We start from the raw sequence: 14,189 nt of genomic DNA, 5'->3' as shown, positions 1-14,189 counted from the left end.
TCGAACAAAGGAAATATATATACCTATGTAAATAAAACACTAAGATGGAATAGTTACAAGAAACTAAAAAAACAGCATAAAACGAAACAGAACTTACAACGGTATGCTCATGGTTACAAGGTTAAGAGAAAAGCCAGCACAAATCTTCTTAATTCCTACTATGCTAGCTTTCTGTTTGCAGATATTGATAGTACTGACCTATTGGGAGATCCACACACCTCTCACAATTGTGACTGCACAACCGAGTTGCCACGTAGCTGTAGATGAGTCCAATCGTAATCAACTGGCAAGTCTTACTACAGCTAATCAGTGGAATTTTGCTTATCTGGAGGGTAAGCTATGGAGAAAAAAACTGACTACAATTTTGGAATCAGCATGGCAATTTTAGTTTTAATCATCATAAAAATCTAACTCAACAGATTTTTTTTTTTTAAATTGTTCCCCAGTGTCATCGGTATTTGTCGCCGTAGTATGAATAATGTGTAATTGACATGTAGTTGAACCTGAAGCAGCCTGAGAAGTGTATATCAAACTACTAGCCCTTTGCATTAATTAGTACCCAAAAGGTAGCTCTCAGTTTCAAAAAGGATTGAGAGTACATCACTCCCTCTTGTGTGATATTGCTTAATTATTTGTTAATTCTAATAATTGGTTCATAAGCAGTAATTGAAAAAAATGACATTGCAATAAGCTTTAATGCAAAATACATTTATATCCGATGACTAGATTAATCGATGGAATATTCGAAAAAATATTTGATTATGATAGCCCTGAATGTAATGTAGTAGAACTATTTATCGCACTAGTTTATTGTTAGTGACTTCATGTAAAACGTTTTTATTCAGCACTTAATTTAGTAATGTTAAAAAAAAAAAGTTACCACTTCTGCTTTGTTCTGATGTTGCATGTTCTCACAGTACTATGAGGTTTTCTCCAGGTACTCCAGTTTCCTCCTACATTCATGTTAGGTTCATGAGTGTGAATGGTCCAGGGTGGCCCAAAGTCAGCTGAGATAGATGCCATGCAGTTTACCTGCAACCCTAACAACAATTAACCACTAGAGATGTAGGGGAGCTGAAACTATTGCAAGATAAATATCACTGTTTTTTCCTTTTTTATTTTTATTTATTTATTTTCAATTTCATTCCCACATTTATGAAAGAGAAGCATAATTTTTTGGGGGAAAGCCTGTGAATAAACCATCACATCTGGTAGAGGTTATTTAAATGTTGAGCCACAGCAAAAGAGGAATGGATTGGATTTTTAAAACTATCATATTGTAACACTACTAATTTCTTAATTTCACTTATTGCACTTTTTCTGGAGTAAACCAGCCCCCTGTAGAGAATAGAAAAACAAAACAGAAATGGACCTTGGAGTTTTATTAGGAAAAGCAATGCACATGTAAAACACAGTAACAGAAACTGACTTTCAAGACTACTACTGTACTGTATAGAAAATTCTACCTGCTCCTCCCTCTCTCTGTGTACTAATAGCAGTTATAAACGGTAATGGAGTCAATAGTACGTTGGCAATACTATCATGCACACAACACAACAATTCAAACAGAGGACAGTGTTGCTGTAGCTGATCACCTGAAACGTTTCCAAGCTAGAAAAAAAAGTCAGCTAACTCCTACCTAACAAAATAAACAGTAAGATAAAATGCAGCAAAAATGAGAAATGCAAATGATTAGTGTGTTGCTATTGAGGGATAGAAGTTAAGAAATATTCCTGGTTTAAGACAGGTACTTACACCAGCAAGGGGGGGGGGGGGCTGTATTTTTGTTGTTAAAATACAACATTTCATATAAGTACTGTGTGGTTGTACATATAATAATCTCTTGAATTTTAGGGGTGCTATCTTGAGTACCCCAAAGATAGGCTAGAAACGCTCATGTTAAGCGGTGTAGGAAATGGATGGGTGGCTTTTCAACAATATGTATCAAATTCAAGTACATTTACATATGGTAAATGAACTGCACTTATATAGCGCTTTATGTACACCATCACAGTGCCCAAAGCGCTTTACAAAGCCTCACATTCACCCACACCAATGGGCCACTGCTGCCATGCCCACTGAGAGCAAATTAGGGTTTAGTGTCTTGCCCAAAGACACTTCGACATGCGTACAGTCGTAGCTTAGATTTGAACCAGTACCCTTCGGTCACTGGACGACCTGCTCTACCTACTGAACCACAGCCGCCACATATACTCACGTCATATTTATTTAAAAAAAAAAAAAAAAAGGGGGGGGGGGGGGGGGCGGGGGAAATACATACTTGTATACAAGTTAATTTTCAGTATTTGCATTACAGAAATCTGGTATGGTAATTTTAATTCAACAGTCAATCCATAACTGGAAAATAAAAAATGTATTGTCTAAGATTTTTTTTTAGCTTATTCAGGACAATTTTTATGTGCTGAATCTAAAAAGCACATTGGTTTTGATCAATCAGATCAATGTTTTGAACTATGGCCACGTGTTTGTTTACCATCACTGAGTGGGAACTGAACCCACGCTGCCCGAACCAAAGTCAGGCGAGTGTACCACTACACCATCAGTGACACAGTCACTTCAACTACATTGAAGGATGCATTTATCCTCACTACACCCAGACAACTTTCACTGTACTTAAGCTTTTGCAGTCTGCCCATTCTTGGTGACTGATTTGCCAGCAGCAACTCAAATCTACACACTTCAGTCTCTTGCTCCGCTGTATTATGTTTTTCACAGTAGTCATCTTCACATCTGTTCTTTGGAGGTCAAGGTGTTGTACCCTTCCAAGTGCTTTGGGAAGAGAGGGATCGGAAGCTCCAAAACGGTGGTGTAGGTCGCCGCAGCACAGTACACGTTGCAGAACGTTGTTCAGTGGGCACGGTAAAGAGACCAAGGAGAGCCTCTGGAGTAAAGGGGAACCCCTCAGGAGGCAACGAATCACCTTCATTAGTGACATCCAGTACATGAGAGGCCGCATTTGGTTGTGCTCATATGAGAAACTGCAGACAAAACACATCGATGAACACATTAGTACTGTGACCCATACCTGTAAGGCCACAGTGGTGGCTTTTACTCATTGTCCCACACAAAAGACTAAAAAAATTAAACTAAAGGTGAGAGAGTCTTGCAGTCCATTGCCCACAGATTGTGTAGTTTACTTCCATTTGAACCAAGAGCTGCCTCTTCAGTGGCCGTTTTTAAAAAGCAGTTAAAAACATGTTTAGGCAGAAATTATAGTACAGTTTTTTTTTCCTTTCATTAACTGCATGTTTGTGATTTTATATTTTAACCATGTGAAGCAATTTGTAAGTCCTTTCTGTGAGACGTGCTATCCAAATAAATGTAGTTACTAAAAGGGGAATAATAACATGACAGCAATCAAATATGGTTGGCGTCTAGTAATATGCGCAGCTTTGTTTTGGAATAAACTAAAACTCATCTGTTCACAACACAGTCAATTCCGCTCAACAGCATCCTTTTTTTGGCTTTACACCTTGATTAAACACTTGATTTCTCATGCAGTGAAACCTCAAAAGAAGAATACAATTCTTTCCATGATGCGGGTTAAAGAGAACTAAACCATTGTAAAATAAAACTAAAATAAGGTAAAACTTTGAAGAGGCCTGCCAGACAAAACGTAATAGGTACAGTGCCGTGAAAAAGTAGTCGCCCCCTTCTCAAATTCTTATATTTTTGCATAGTTTCCCCACTAGAAGATTATCAAACAAATGTGCGTAAATATCAGACAAATATAACCCAAGTGAACTTAAAATGCTGTTTTTAAATGGTGATTTCATTTATTAAGGAAAACAAATATTCAGTTACCTGGCCCTGTGTGAAAAAGTAATGGGCCCCTAAAACTAATAACTGGTTAGGGCATCCTCAGCAGCAACAACTGAAATCAATCAAGTTTTCCATAAGTGATAATGAGTCTTTCACATCTCTGTGGAGATATTTTGACCCACTCTTCGTTGCAGAATTGTTTGAATTCAGCAAAAATTGAGGAATGTCGTGAATGAACGGCATTTTTTTTTGCCAATACATTTCAATCGGATTCAAGTCTGGACTTTGACTAGGCCACTTCAAAACCTTCATTTTGTTTTTTAAGCCATTCAGAAGTTGACTTGCTGGTGCGTTGTCCTGCTGCAGAACCCAAGTGCACTTTAAACTGCATACACTCATTGAAGTCTCGGCGCCCTTTGCACAATGGTCATTGCACCGGACTATTGCAATATTAGTCATTCGAACTGCTCTAAGTACTAGAGGACTCTGCATCTTTTGCACAATTCCCCCCCCCCCCCCCCCCCCGAAAAGTACCAGCATTACCAGACAACTAGCAACCCTTTATTGCTCAGTGACTGTTTTTTGTTTTTTTTTGTCAATGTCTTTATGTCACAACAGTGTTCTCTGTCAATTGACTATCTGTTGTCGTACTAGAGCGGCTCCAACTACCGGAGACAAATTCCTTGTGTGTTTTTTTGGACATACTTGACAAATAAAGATGATTCTGATTCTGACTGAGGTCTCAAACTGATGGCTGAACATTCTCCTTCAGGATTTTCTGTTAAAGAGCAGAATTAATGGTTCCATCAATCACAGCAAGTCTTCCAGGTCCTGAAGAATCAAAGCAGCCCCAGACCATCACACTACCACCATCATGTTTGACTGTTGGTATGATGTTCTCTCTCTCTGAAATGCTGTGCTACATTTACGCCAGATGTAACAAGACACACACCTTCAAAAAAGCTCAACTTTAATTTCGTTGTTTATTGTCCAAAAAGTATTGAGAATCATTCAGATGTTTTTTTTTTCCAAAAGTAAGATGAGCCTTTGTTTTTTTTCTTTATTTTTGTTTCTTAGCAGTGGTTTTCGCCTTGGAACTCTGCCACGGATGCCATTTTTGAACACTGATCTTAACTGAGGCAAGTGAGCCCTGCAGTTCTTTAGAAGTTGTCCTGAGCCTGCCTCCTGGATGAGTCAGTGCTGTTCTCTTGGGGTAATTTTGTAGGCCGGCCACTCCTGGAAATTTACCACTGTTCCATGTTTTCTCCATATGAGGATAATGGCTCTCCCTATGGTACACTGGAATTCTAAAGCTTTAGAAATGGCTTTTCCAGACTGATACATGGTAATTACTTTATTGCTCAACTGTTCTGAAATTTCTTTGGATCGTATCATTTTGTTACAGCTTTTTTAGATCTTTTGTCCGACTTGATTTTGTTGGGACAGATTTTGTTTTAAGGGATTTCTTGATTGAACAGGTCTGGAGGTAATCAGACTTGGGTGTGATCAATGAAAATCAACCAAAAATTGGAGTTAATCAAAATTAATTCATGATTTAACAAGGGGGGTAATTACTTTTTCACATAGGACCAGGTAACTTTGAATATTTGTTTTCTTAATAAATTAAATCACCATTTAAAAACAGGATTTTAAGTTCACTTGGGTTGTATTTGTCTGATATTTACATTTGTTTGATAACGTTTAACATTAAAGTGGGGAAACTATGCAAGAACATAAGAATTTGAGAAGAGGGCCAATACTTTTTCACGGCACTGTATATTATACTTTGTTTATAAAAGATTAGACATTAATTCCAGAAAAACTCCACTTGGTGACTGTACTGCTCTGCAAACACCCTCCTGTTTGCTCTCTATAACAGTGGATATAAAAAGTCTCCACAGCCCTGTCTTGATGTTTTTCCGCTTTAAATAAAACGACACTAATACATTCCATTTCAAAACTTTTCCCACCATAATTGTGTGTACAACTCCATAACAGAATCTTCCAAACACATCCCATCCATCCATTATCTTTACCGCCTCTTGCTCGAAGATAGCTGGGATAGGCTCCTGCACCCCCGTGACCCTTGTGAGGATAAAGCGGTACGGAAAATGGATGGAAAAATAAAAGTTTGGAAATGATTTAGCTTGGTGTCACTTTTTATATTAAAAAAAAAATGTTATCATGCCTGTGCATAGACATTTTATAAGCACTGTAGTTTTACTTTATTATAGTTTAATTTTACAGAATTATCTTCTCTTCACATTTTTATGACAGTTAAGAATGTATTACTAAGTAGAATGTATTTAAAAGATTTCCAGGAAAGTTAAAAGTTTTACGATGGCAACAGTTTGAGCCTAGAGTTCATTCATTCACTTGTAGTCTTACTTGAGTGTCAGAGAGCAAAGGTTCGGCAGACTTGGAAGCTCGCGCTCATCCGGCTCTTGATCCAGCAATGAGGCGGGAGGCTCTGCACTGATGAGCAAGACTTTGAGTTTGGGACAGGCCCGGATGAGCTCCGGTAGAGGAGAGTGAGGGTTTGTTCTCACTCCTTCCAAAGTGAGCGACACGAGGGAGGAACCTGACACTTGCAAGGCAGGAATGAGATCCAGGAGAGGGCCTTGGTGGTGCACAGAGAGGCTCCTCAGCTGACCTGACCACGACTGCAGCCCTGTGGCTAAAAGCGTCGGCAGACTTCTTCTTCCAATATCCTCTTCGTCTACAGCATTCACAGATATGGACGTGATGTTTGGGCATAAACAGCCAAAACTGTCCAGCGACTCACATGTTAAATCTTTAACATCTCTTAAGCGCAGTGTAATGTGGTCATCACCGCTTTTCTCATTTGTTACATTCTGAGAGCAATCTTTCTCATCATCCTCACTCTCACTCTCATAACCATCTTGAGCTTCTACCCTCCTCGTCTTCCATGAATCGGTGTGCTGCAAGCGCCTCCTCTCCCTCCACACCTCCTCCAACCTAGGTAGCCCTTCTCTAAATGCAAATAAATCCACCTGTGTAAAGTCTCTGCGCTGGATCAGCCGGCAAGCTTGTGAGAGTCCCTCCACGGCCAGCCTCTCCAGGTGGGGCATAGAAAGGAGGAGGTAGGCCACCACTGCCGCAAGGTCTCCCTCCTGTTCCCCAAATCCGATATCAAGAGCCAGCAAACTACACAGAGGCAGCGGAGCCACGGATGTGGAAGAGGAGGAGCCGGAAGGTGAACATTTAGATGAAGGAAAGAGAGCTCCGAGGGGAAGGAGTGCTGCGGGGGGGAGAAAATGACATCCGGATACATCCAAATGGCGCAGCAAAGGGCAGCAAAAGACGACGGTCCGGATGATGCCGCCATCGCAAGAAGTACCCGACAGGGAAAGTGAACGCAGCGTAGGGAGACAGCGCAGTGTGTCTGACAGAGCCTTGGAAGGCAGTTGCTGGGCTCCGGATAGGTTGAGGTTGTGCAGGCCCTACAGGATGTATGAAAAGAAATCAATGCACTCAAAAAAAAAAATCAAGAATTAATACTTTGTCCTCTTCTGGGAGAGAAGTGGTTGTACGAAGGTCAGAACAATACCCCAGAAGAGGAACTGTATGTGCATGCCAGGTATCGGAAATGTTTACCAACATCTTTTTCAAAGATACACACTGTAGTTTGTGTTACAGCACATGCAGTGGATGTAAAAAGTCCATACACCCTGTTCAAATGCCAGCTTTTTACATATGGAAAAAATGAGACCATAATAAATCATTTCAAAACGTTTTCCACTATTAATGTGGGAGTGAGCACACACCTGCCACCATTTAAAGTGCCTCTGATCAACCCCAAATCAAATTCAGATGTTATAGTAAATGTTAATGTTGCTATTAATCGACTGTTGGTTTTTATATAATATATAGCACTTTTTTTTGCAGCTGTGATTGTTTTAATGGGGAGATGCAGTATTTTGCCAAACCAACTTTTTCTAGTATTTGGGATAGAATATTGTCTCTATGGTGCCTCAGTAAACGTGAAATAAGATCTAAAATTGTCCACACATTCCTGAGTTCCAGACGCTTTTCTGCCGAGAGGCCTGAAATCAGGTCATTCGAATTTCTTGAGCGTCTGTCAAAGATCTCTGCCTTCCCTTTCCGCTCCCGCGCCATTGCTGTCAACATAAAAAAAAAAACGTGCGCTCTCACAAGTGGGCCTTCTACACGGATGCAACCAATCAGAGGAAAGGGGCCACCTTAGCCAAATATGGACACAGCAGATACAAAACTGGGTCAAACCGCAGTAGCTGTCAGAGGGGCCTTTTATGGACACTCGTATGGCAAAACCAAAGTTTAAAATAATAATACAGGACCTTGGAAGTGGTCTATAAATAAAGTTGATTTGAGACTTTTGAGTAGTCTTTTTGCCCATCTGATCGGTGTGATCGGTATCGGCCGATAATTAGCATTTTATGCTGATCGACTTTTATGTCATAGTTCGCCAATCCGATCAATGATGTCATCGATCGGCTCCGCACAAGACATTTAACTCCACATCGTCGTTGCGTATGAATCCAAAAGCTGGTTTATTTTTTAGCCTTGACACGTGTCTTGTGTGGGTACTTTAACTATCTGACGGCCAAAAAGGTTTTTTTCAATCTTGTCGGTTAAAAAACACGTCATCGATGTGGGACTATTTTTTTGCGGGGTCTCAGACAAACAACATGCGAGTTATTTGCAGTCTGTGCACAACTGAAGTACGTTGTGGGGAACGTTATCTAAATGCTTGCTAGCCACGACAGTGAGAAAGTTAGAGTAAGCATGTCATTAACAGTATTTATTAAAGTAATTTAATTGCAATAAAGTAATTTAATTACAGTAAATTAGCACCCATTATTTATGTCATGTTGTAATGTTGAGCTGACCTAAACTTATGCCAGTGGCCAATCCTTGAATGTCCCCTAGAGGTCATTGATGTTTTAACTTTTGTCTAAAATGCAAGAGAATCAATTTGAGCTGGGATGGGCTCCAGCACGCCCGCAACCCTTGTGAGGATAAGCGGTACAGAAAATGGATGGATGGATACAGTACACAAGTATATACAATAAACGAACAAGTCATAAAGTACACAAGTATATACAGTAAATGAACAAGTCATGTAAATGGACATATTGCTCCATCTTGTGATCGGATCGGTGATCGGTTATCGTTTTTTTTTTTAACTCGCTGATCGATGATCGGCCCCGAAAATCCTGATTGTGTAAACCCTACTTTTGAGTTTGTTTTTTTTACTGTCTAGCTGAGTATTTTGCCTGACACTGAATGCCGTTTCAAACTGTTCGTAGATCCCTCCACCTTGTTTCAATTGAAGAAAAACCACCCCAAAACATGATTCTAAACACAACCACTTCCTAGTTATAAGAGAACGTGCACATTTATGAAACCACTTTTTTTCAGTTGTTCATTTTCGCTTCTGCATTTGACATCAATTGAGCTGCACTGGTTGTAGGTGACATTAATGGTGGAAAAACTAAAATGATACATCTTGGTCTCATTTTTTTCATATCACAAAAACCTAGCATTTGAACAGGGGTTTGTAGACTTGTCATATCCACTGCATGTTGACAGTTGTAGTTTACTCTTGTCACTTATAAGCAGTGATGCTCAATATGATTCTGGAAACTCCCCTACAGTTTTCTGTACCCGAGAGTGTGGCCTGACTGTCCTGTGATTGGGCAGCTTTTCAGATGCTGCCTAGGCAATCACTGGACAGTCTCACTTGTCAATCATTATAGCATGACTACTGATCATACAATGTCATTTATTGTTTTTGTTTTTTTTACAGCTACAAGTTGAATAGGCATTGATAAGACTGGTTAAAAGACCAAGTTTTCTTTTTTCTTTATTAATTAGAATTTTAATTTAACGGGTGGATTGGCCTTTTGTTTGCTTGTACAACACCAATTCCAATGAAGTTGGGACGTTGTGTTAAATATAAATAAAAACAGAATACAATGATTTCCAAATCATGTTCAACCTATATTGAATACACTTCAAAGACAAGCTATTTAATGTTCAAACTCATGAACTTTGTTTTTAGCAAATAATCATTAACTTGGAATTTTATGGCTGCAAGTATCAGTTTGAACATGAAATATCTTGTCTTTGTAGTGTATTCAGTTAAATATAGGTTGAACGTGATTTGAAAATCATTGAATTCTGTTTTTATTTATGTTTAACACAACATCCCAACTTCATTGGAATTGGGGTTGTATATAGAAAGTTAGGTCTCTGGAGTGCATGCCTAACCATCAAGTGTGAAATTAAACAACCACGTGAATCTTCTATTATCTGCCTATTTCTGAAAATGTGTACATGGTTGAATTAGCCAGTAGTAGATTCGGGCAAGCACTATTCATTTGCTACCTGGATGTGAAAGGACTCTCAGAGTCTCCACAAGTCTCCAATAACACCTCAAATAACGCAGTCGCCGTGCACGTGAGTATAAAGAAGCCTCAACACCGCAAAAGATTTGTTGCTCATCTCGTGAGCTGCAATGATTAATCCACAACTAATCAATTATCAAATTAATCAATAATGATTTGATTCTGAAAATCGATTAATTGTTTAGTGCGGCACGGTGGACGACTGGCTAGCACATCCACCTCACAGTTCCTCCTGTGAAGCCCGTAGGTGTAAATGTGAATGGTTGTTTGTCTATATGTGCCCTGCGATTGGCCGGCGACCAGTTCAGGATGTACCCCGTCTCTCACCCAGAGTCAGCTGGGATAGGTTCCAGCACGCCCGCGACCCTAATGAGGATAAGCGGTACGGAAAATAAAGCAGACTGATTATCTTTGTGCTCTATCAAAATAAGACATTTAGAAACATTTGCTTTTATCAACATTTTTTCCTATTTTCTGATATGTTACAGCTCAATCCAGTCACTGCATCATAATCAGTTTATGTTTGTGCATATTCTGCAGTGTCAATTTGCAATATTGTCCTGTTTTTGAATAAAGAGATGGAAAAGTTTTTTTTCCATCCAATTCACTAATTAATCAGAAAAATAAAATAATTCGTTGCAGCTCTACAAATTACTTCACAAGAGGAGTCGGAAAAGTCTGTAAGTTGGCAACACTTAGTAGCCACTCACATTGTCGCAACCCCCTAGCTCCTCCCCTGTTGTCATGGTAACGAAAGCCATACTCTGCATGAGACAGAATCATCCCTTAAAACGGCGTGATTTGAACCAGAGTATGACAACTGGATATTAAATGTGCTGTAATTCTTTATCGTTTGTGTATTTTGGCTTTAGAATGACAATGACTTTTTATTCAGACAGCTGGAAAGTGTTTTAAATTGTGGAAAAAAAGAATAAGCTCTCCTTTACTATAGACCATCATACACTAGGTAATTTGTTTTTGTCATTGTTGTCTTTTAAAGGGAATTTATGTTTTCAAATTAAATGTCAGGTTGTACTATTTTTAAGTAACTCAGAAGTAATACAAAAGTTTAGTACCACATCAAACTTCAAATACAGTGATATTCTAACTTTTAACTCTTTTGCAATGTCAGTAACTAGTACTACATGAGTAACTTGCCCGCCAGTGTTCCCAATAAGTTTGTCTGACCTGGCAGCGTGCTGCAATGATGGCACACAGGGCGGGGGTGACCAAACCAGGGAACCTTTCCAGAGATAGACCTCTCAGCTGGGGCACTAACAGGAGATGGAGGGCAGCACGGGAAAGCTGCTTTCTAGAGCACAGCAGACTTGTCAGCTCCTCCACCAACTCACCCGCTATAAGAGATTGAAAAAAAACAGGAAGCTAGTTGGATTAGCTGAGCTGAGTGTGGTGCAGATGTAATCCATGTTATCATGCCTGTGACTCACAAAGCAAATTGAAAGGCCCCATGATGTGTCTGAAAGAATAGTTATCCATGTAGTTGTCAGCATAATCCTTCACCCACACCTTCTTCATATTGTCAGCCAAGCTCAGCAGACAAAGCTGCATCAGTGAAGGCACAGAGTCGTCCTCCTCCAACACCCTACTGCACCGAATCTTCCTCCACTTGGGCCGGTCCTTCACCACATGGTCAGCAGAGGCTCGAAAAAGTGGCATGTTTGCAGACCCAATCAGATCAGTGGGGCTCTCAGGTCAAGTAACAGTTCCTGCAACACACAATGATGATGAATTTATCTATCCATCAATTTTCTGTGGCGCCTATCCTCATTTGAGTCTTGGTTGAACGGAGCTTATGCGAGCTGAATTTGGCCGAGAGGTGGAGTACACACTGGACTGGTTGCCAATCACAGGGCACAAATAGACAAACTCCATTCACACTCATATTTACACTTATGGACAATTCAGTCTTCAATTGTTATGTATTTTGGAGTCTGGGAGAAAGCCAGCATCTAGGAGAAAGAAAGAAAAAAAAAAAAAGCTCAGGGAGGAAAATGCAGACTCTACACAATAAGGCAGATATTTGAACCCAGAACCTCCCAACTGTGAAGCAGACGTCCAATCCGCGAAAGCCGAGGTGAAATATACAATAGAATAGACTTTATTGTCATTGTTTAGCAGCTCTGATAACCAGCATATTATGAAAATAAATGTACAAGCGCACAAATAAATATACTTAAAGACGGTACTTAAAATGCAACCTCCAATTCAAGTTTTCATTTTATCGAAGCACAACTTTTTATCATTCTGAAATTTTATAAATCTTAGCATTCTCAAACTATTTTTAAAGGTGCTCAGGGTTTAGCTCCAGAATCTTTGAGCAGCCGGATAAGTAAACTACAGAACTGTAGCAGGTCAACCAGAGCAGCCTCATCTGGAGACTATAAAGTGCCATATCGTAAAACATGTTTCGCCCAAACAGCTTTATCTGTGAAAGGTTCTAAACTATGGAATATGCTCCCGGTCAAGATAAACTCTTTAACAATACTTAGCATCTTCAGGAGGAAAAAAACAAAACAAAATCATGGATGCTCCAACATCAGAACTAAACTCATAAAAACCAAGCGGCGCCCATGCTCCAATTCATTAATTTTATCAACTATACAAAATGTGTGTACACACACACACACACACACACACACACACACACGTACTGGTAATGTTTCACATAGTAACTGTAATTACTTAAATAATGAATTTGAAATATTCAACATCATATTTATATGCTGTCTGTTTCTCCGTTTTGCACATTTGTATCAGCATTTAGAAAATAGAAAAAATAATTAAGTTATGAAAGTTTGAAGTTTGACCCCCCCCCCGCCTTCTTTATATTTTCACAGGAAAATTATTCTTATACCACTGGAGTCGTCTTTAAAAGATCTGTCCCATGATGCTGGTGTAAAAAACAACTTAACTTAACTTTAAAAATGTATACACATACCTATTTTCGTTTCTGTGTTAATACTCAAACCCAAATGTTAATACTCAAACCCAAAGTCTATTCCGTACATTCACATACATATTGGCTACTAACACTGAATAAACAAACTGTCTGTCTTATCGAATGTGCGAATGAAAGAATGAAGAGTTTCACGTAGCCTTACCTAGCAGGTTGATGGAAAGGAAGAGTATTTCAGTGTGCAAACAAACTGAAAACCAACTTCGGCAACCTTTGCTTTACTTCACTTCCTGGTTGTGAAGCCTTCGGATTGGGTGAAATTTTACTAGAGAGCCCTAAATTATGTCTGCCAGGCACATTTGCCTGCCTTAACTGCCACAGACAGCCTTTCGGTGAAAGGCATTTTGAAACAGTATACAGTCCAATTATTATTATTTTTTTAAATTTGTGTGCTAATATTGATCAGAGAGATTTTGTTTTAAGTTTTTACTCATTCATTCATTTTTAATATTATGGATGATCAGGTGTGTGCGTGTGTGTGTGTGTGTGTGTGTGTATATATATATATATATATATATATATATATATATATATATATATACACACACACAATAGAATAGAAGGAGTCTTTATTATTTAGGGAAAATCCAGTGGACAGTAACAGGACACAAACACAATAAAAGAAAAATCGAAATATCATGTACAGATTTACAACCTCTGGCTGGTAGACTGACCAGACTGAGAGCGGCAGTGTACAGTATGTGTGCACTGTAATAACAAATATATTTTGTATGCAGATGTGAATGACTGAAAAGATGACATACAACACAGTGGATAAATGTTCTACACATTTCTGTTCAATGCCTTTTTTTGTGTGTGATAAATGAGACCGAGATAAATAATTTCAAAACTTTTTCCACAATTAATGTGACCTATAACCTGTACAACTGAATTGAAGAAAAAAAATGAAATCTGTCATGAGCAGTAGGAGGGGGAGAACCCTAATGCTCCATCTAGGTGGTTACCACATTACTTTCTTTGAAGACAAAAAAATTACTAAAAATAATAATGGTCAA

The 14,189-nt window shown here is 39.0% G+C and overlaps 1 protein-coding gene across 3 annotated transcripts; it reads right to left on the bottom strand.

Annotated features, from left to right (window-relative positions):
* Positions 1-1,367: 1,367 nt before the first annotated feature.
* Positions 1,368-13,439, bottom strand: si:ch211-214j8.12 (uncharacterized protein LOC100000539 homolog). Of its 3 annotated transcripts, XM_061767316.1 has the most exons (6): positions 13,319-13,420; positions 12,106-12,166; positions 11,645-11,923; positions 11,385-11,551; positions 6,172-7,247; positions 1,368-2,999 (listed from the first exon to the last, which is right to left on the bottom strand). In XM_061767316.1, the coding sequence occupies exons 3-6, from the start codon at positions 11,871-11,873 to the stop codon at positions 2,609-2,611; spliced, it is 1,863 nt and encodes a 620-aa protein (XP_061623300.1). In that variant the 5' UTR covers positions 11,874-11,923; positions 12,106-12,166; positions 13,319-13,420; the 3' UTR covers positions 1,368-2,608. The 3 variants fall into 3 exon arrangements, with proteins under 3 accessions (XP_061623300.1, XP_061623299.1, XP_061623298.1); XM_061767315.1 differs by lacking the exon at positions 12,106-12,166 and having other exon boundaries at positions 13,319-13,439; XM_061767314.1 differs by having other exon boundaries at positions 11,645-12,166.
* Between the last annotated feature and the right edge of the window lie 750 nt (positions 13,440-14,189).

This window comes from Phyllopteryx taeniolatus, chromosome 3 (genome assembly GCF_024500385.1).
Source record: "Phyllopteryx taeniolatus isolate TA_2022b chromosome 3, UOR_Ptae_1.2, whole genome shotgun sequence".
NCBI classification, from domain to species: Eukaryota; Metazoa; Chordata; class Actinopteri; order Syngnathiformes; family Syngnathidae; genus Phyllopteryx; species Phyllopteryx taeniolatus.
The sequence above is the reverse complement of the archived record's forward strand: the minus strand, read 5'-3'. Positions and strand labels throughout refer to the sequence as shown.

Excerpts from the sequence above, each read along its gene's own strand:
- si:ch211-214j8.12 (XM_061767315.1), bottom strand. The coding sequence starts at position 11,873 with ATGCCACTTTTTCGAGCCTCTGCTGACCATGTGGTGAAGGACCGGCCC. Across the intron at positions 7,248-11,384 it reads TCATTGCAGCACGCTGCCAG|GGCCTGCACAACCTCAACCT; the intron begins GTCAGACAAACT and ends TACATCCTGTAG. Across the intron at positions 3,000-6,171 it reads CTTTGCTCTCTGACACTCAA|TTTCTCATATGAGCACAACC; the intron begins GTAAGACTACAA and ends TTTTGTCTGCAG.